General features: G+C 43.3%; 1 protein-coding gene across 2 annotated transcripts in view; it reads right to left on the bottom strand.

Annotated features, from left to right (window-relative positions):
• Positions 1-5,321, bottom strand: part of LOC126404027 (endothelin-converting enzyme-like 1) — a 77,471-nt gene that overhangs the window by 16,299 nt on the left and 55,851 nt on the right. For both annotated transcript variants that reach the window (XM_050066980.1, XM_050066989.1), the window contains exons 10-11: positions 2,382-2,485; positions 1,354-1,412 (exon numbers count right to left, since the gene is read on the bottom strand). In XM_050066980.1, coding sequence (XP_049922937.1) covers positions 1,354-1,412; positions 2,382-2,485 — 163 coding nt within the window. The remainder of the gene's footprint in view (positions 1-1,353; positions 1,413-2,381; positions 2,486-5,321) is intronic.

Raw genomic sequence — 5,321 nt, 5'->3', positions numbered from 1 at the left:
TTCCTCTTAATCCCTCCCCAGTTTCTGATGAGGTGGACATGATAACCCTTAATACACATAACCTTATTCATCCCTACAACAGGAAATACTTTGGAGCCATGACTCCTTCTATTCTGGCTCCAATAACACAACAAGACAAACACATTTTAAGACTCCTATGTAGCCTACAGCCCTGTGGGGGAGAGGCAGGTTGTGTCTGCAGCTAACAACCTGACGTCAGTGTGATGTCAGCACTAAAAGGGTCTGCACTCTTTGTGTCTGCGGCGGTGGCATTGGGAAAACGAAAATGCTGAAAAACAGCCTGTAGTAGGAGCAACAGTCTGACACCCAGCCGCATGTTTTGCATCAATTTGCGTCATCTGGCAGAGTTTCGTTGAGGGAGAGGAGGGATCTCTGGACACTGGTTAGATGCTGGTTAGTGATACACACTTCATTTACACATACTGCCCACACTGAGTTGATACAAAGCTGGTCAGAAATCAGCAAAGTGTCCCTTTAACATTATACGTCTCAGTGAATTCAGTCACTTAATGAGTGTGAGCCAGAGTTGCCTGTGAAGAGAGAAAATCCAACATGTTAGGGAGCTACTTTTAATTAAACCTCTGTCCTTGTCTCTTTATCTTCAAACACAACCTGATTCCAGACGTGAAATAAAGGAAGCCAAAGAGATGAAGGCAAAACTTAAGTGGGCAATATTAATTTGATATGAAAAAAAAATGAGCGTATGAAAATGAATACAGAGCCGAGGAGTGAAGTGGCCGGGTTAAGTGAGAGAAATTACATGAGTGGGTTAAAAAAAAAAAAGACCCACGGGGCTGTGATGACTGTGTTTGCCTCAGTCCTCCTGTCCTCCAGCATCAGCTCGCGAGCACACCATTGATTTTTCTGCGAGAGATTTAATCCAGCAGGCAGGCAGACACAGACAGCGGGGCCGATCATGGGAGAAGACGAGGAGAGGAGGGGAGGAAGGAAAGGAGGGAGGGAGGGAGGGAGGGAGGGAGGGATGACAGCGCAAGGCCAGATTTGTTAAAACTCAGGACGGTGTTACTGCTTGTTTTTCCTCCAGGGGGGTATTAAGTATGTGAGGTGGAGATCGAAGTGGAAAGTGAGCGATGAGAAGGAATATGATATGAGGAGGTGGGCGCTTTTTTTTTCTCCTGAGCGGCTGACATGTTTGACTCGTCACAAACAGGTGGCAACATGGTGTAATTGCGTGTAACTAATGCACGGTCAATGTCGTGGTGCAGAATGGCAATGGGGGAAGGATTGTGTGTGTGTGTGTGTGTGTGTGTGGAGACAAATGGCCGAGACACCACGAATATCAGTATGTACAATGAAGAGTCACGCACTCACCCATTTGGTTCTTGTTAGGGAGGTAGTAGGCATTAAGGGCCTGAGGTGGGAGAAGCCACCTGAGGAGAAAAACAGTGTCAAACAAACAAGGTTTTAAAGATGGGATCCCTCACACACACACACACACACACACACACACACACACTCAAATCACCAATCTACCTACTTGAAAAACACCTCGGACCTGAGCAGAATCCTAAACACCTCGGCCTATCTCGCTCTTTAAACCCCCTGGTGAGAAATATTCAGTGTGTGCGGTCCCACGGCTAAAGTTCCTCTCTGCATATGAAACCACGGACACTTCCTTTATGGTAATCCACTTAAAGCCAGACCAATCGATTGGCACAAAATCCCCCAAATGACTAACTCTGAAAGTGTGAGATGCCCTTGTTCTGGGAGTGGAAGACTGATGGCTCTGCATTGACTGTGGAGCGATGGAGGGGAGACAAACAGAGGAGGAGGAGGAGGAGTTCTTTCTTTCTATCCTAGCGACAAGACAGAGTGAGTGATGAAAGGTTCACTTTTTGGTGATAAAAGAGGGGTGTGTGATTTAACTCTTGAGGCCGTTGAGTGTGGGCTAATGATACAGTTGTATTCGGCACCTTGGAATACTAATGCGACTGTAATGTCTTGTCATAGCAGAGGCACTCAATCCAGCCGTACAGCGCTGTGTTTTACAGAAATGATGAACCGCATGTCCCACAGCACTATTCTGCTGCCTGGCTGCTGCAGATAAGTAAATCAAATGGATTTTCTTCAGCTGTGTGCGTCGATTTGGTATCTGTTGCTTTAATTTAGTGGCGCATCAACAAATATGTCAAACTGGAGAGGGACTCACGGGGACACATGTTAGGCATGTCAGACATATTACACACACTCACAGCAGCGTCCGGTGTGAGCCCCAGCTGCATGAGCCCAGACCGGATTTTAAATACATTAACCATCTGTAATTGCTTTGCACCGCATGTCAGTGAGCCGAGAGGGCTGGCTAGTGTAGCAGGTGTGATGTGAGGAGACGTGACACTCACGCTGTCTTGTCCACTTCTTCATGGATCTTCTTGACCGACAGCTTGATGTTGAACTTGATGCTGTTGAGGATGTTCTTGAAATACGTCTTCTCGTCCACGTCAAACTGCAAAACACCACAGACAGGAAGTGACTGAGCGTGAACGTCTTTACTGTAGGCCGGTGGATCTCAAATGCTTCACATGAGTTTAGAATGAACACAAAACAGAGCTGATTCATAAAACCAAGTAAGATTTTAAAAGAGCTGCAGCACCGTGAAGCGTAAAAAGAAAGAGTTTCAGACCTGTATCAGGAAACTCAAAGCGAGTTAAAGTCTAAAGTGAACAGCTACGTTGTTAGCTTAGTATTTAGCGACCTATCTTCCCTGATATCTATAGTTAGTGTGTTCCATAGCTTTGGGGCGTCACTGACAAAGACCACACCCCTGATCTTCTTCCGGCTGTTTCTGGGAACCTCCAACAAACCAGCAGCAGATGATCAGTGTTCTTGGAGGTAAAGGAGTTAGCAACGTAGCTCAGTCCCAGCCCAGGTAAACCTTTTGGTGCGTTTGTTTTGTACTCGAAGGTCGGAAATTCCAGTTCCCAGTCGGAAGTTTAAACTTGAACACACCCTGAGATCGGATTTCCAACTCGGAAACTCGGAGCAACCGCATCAACCCCGACTTATGAATTCAAGATGGCTGCCAGTCACATACATATTGAGTAAACACTCTGCTAAAGTACTGTTTATAACAATTCTATCTTACTTGTTTTACATCAGGTCAGCCTCATCTGCGGCGTTCATCAGTTGGAGTGCATGATGGTTTTGAAGCTGTCTATACTCCGAAAGTGCGAGGGCAACAAAGGCTTTCTTGCGGACGTCCATGTTTTTTTCCGACTTGTCCACCATTGTCAACTAGAATGCACTCGGAGGTGACTTCATTCCCGCTTCCGACTTCCGACCTCCGAGTACAAAACAAACGCACCATTTGTATTCAAGGAGGAGGAGCTTAAAATCAACTGTAAATGTAACAGGAAGTCAGTGCAGAGCAGCTGAGCCTGGCCTGATGTGCTCTCTCCTCTTGGTTCTGGATCATAGCTGCAGAGTTTTGACTGAGCTGAAGTCTCTCAGTGGTGTTTGTTTGGGAGGCCAGTAAAAAGTGTGTTACAGTAGTCAGGCCGGCATGACTCAATTTCTCTGCATCTTTTTCATTTAGAAATGCTCGTACCTCAGTGATGTTTCTGAGGTGGAAAAATTGTGTTTTCGTTTGTTAATGTGGGACTGGAAGCTTAGATCTGAATCCAGGATCACACCAAGACTTGTCACCTCAGATTTAATCCAGGGAGTTAAATTCCCCAGATTATTGAGAGGCATTTCTCTTAATAATATTTAAAAGGAGAAAGCTGTGAGTGCGACAATGGATCACTTTATTGTATGGATCAAATTACAGCATAGCACCAGTGAAGGCAACCTACCACCCGGCAGTAGACAGCATCGTGAAAGCTACCCGTTTTTTATTGTCTTATGTCGTGATAATTGTGATAACATTATGTTACAGAAGCTATTGTGCACAGATATAAATACAGGTGTGCCTTGAGATTTTGGCTCGCCCTCTGGTGCCTTGGGCATAGAAAGTATAAAAACCACTGCTGTAGGCTCTATAGTAGGAGGTAGGAGGAGGAGTAGTTCTACATATATTTATTGAAAATTGGCTTCATTTCTTTTAAAAACATGGGAGGAAGGCAGAGAGCAACAACAGAAAAAATTGCCCAAAAAATTAGCAAGACAGTGGTAAAAAGAGAAAATTAAAACAAGAAAATTAGTTAAATAAGAGGAAATTATATAATAAAACAACAACAATAATAATAATGATAATAATAATAATAATAATAATAAATGTAGTTTTTCCCTAGCTTTTTTCTTCTTTCCCAACATTTTTTAAATTGATTTAGAAAATTATTATTACTATATATATTTTTTTTTTTTAATTTTTAATTTGTGTGACATGTCTTACCAAGTTGCTCGTAGCCTTTTCCCCATGTTGTTGAAAAGAATCACACCAATGTGCTCAGGATCAAAGGTTTAAATACTTGTAAAAGGTGTCTAAAAGCAGCACAATAAAAGAGATGTCGCTCCAGGTTTCAAAGGGTTAAACAGGCTTTAAAGGTATACTATGCAGGATTTCTGCATGTATCTAAGCGAAAAAAAAGGTGCACCCCTCTCATAGATATTTATAGAAAGTTAGAAATAAGGCTCCATACGGTGGCACATATTTTACTCAAATATTTATTTTTTCAGTACCCACACACTCGTAGTGGTGCAGGGGCTTGTGTGGTTATGCAAAATTAGAACTCAAATGCAGATGTCGAGCCTTACAACAAACTTTTAATTAAGAATTGAAGCCATGGGCCAACAAGGAAAAAACTTAAAATATAAAATTAAGACAAAGAAACAGAAAAGAGAGGTCTTGCTAAAGGGCACTTATCTAGTCAGAGGCCAAAAGGGCAGGTGCTTAAACACCACCTGGGTCTATCTGTGCACGTGCCTGGTGTAGACTGAGACAGGAGTAATCCTTCAATCATCACTGTGGCCATGTATTTAACTGCAGAGACTCTGACCCTTGTCTGTCTTTTATTCTTATTTTCTCCTGGGCTCAGCACGCAGGGGAGGTCAGGACTTTATAAAAGGTAACAATAATGTGCCAGACTGTCAGCAGCAAGTATCCAAGAGGAAGGGACGAAATCACAGACACAACAACGTCAAATTGACGCCGTACCTACGCTGTACTCTACGTACTCTACGTGCTCTACGCCGTATCCTGACGTGCACCTCCCCAGAAATGTAACTACACGTCACAGTGACACAGACCTCCTGTCTGTTTCTGTAAGCTGAAACCATTTCCCTCAGTGGAAACAAAGCTTTTATTTACTTTAATTTCACAGATAAGAAACAATAAATTGTGA

The sequence above is a fragment of the Epinephelus moara genome, chromosome 2 (genome assembly GCF_006386435.1).
Source record: "Epinephelus moara isolate mb chromosome 2, YSFRI_EMoa_1.0, whole genome shotgun sequence".
Lineage (NCBI taxonomy): Eukaryota > Metazoa > Chordata > Actinopteri > Perciformes > Serranidae > Epinephelus > Epinephelus moara.
This window is presented reverse-complemented; position numbering and strand designations above follow the sequence as displayed.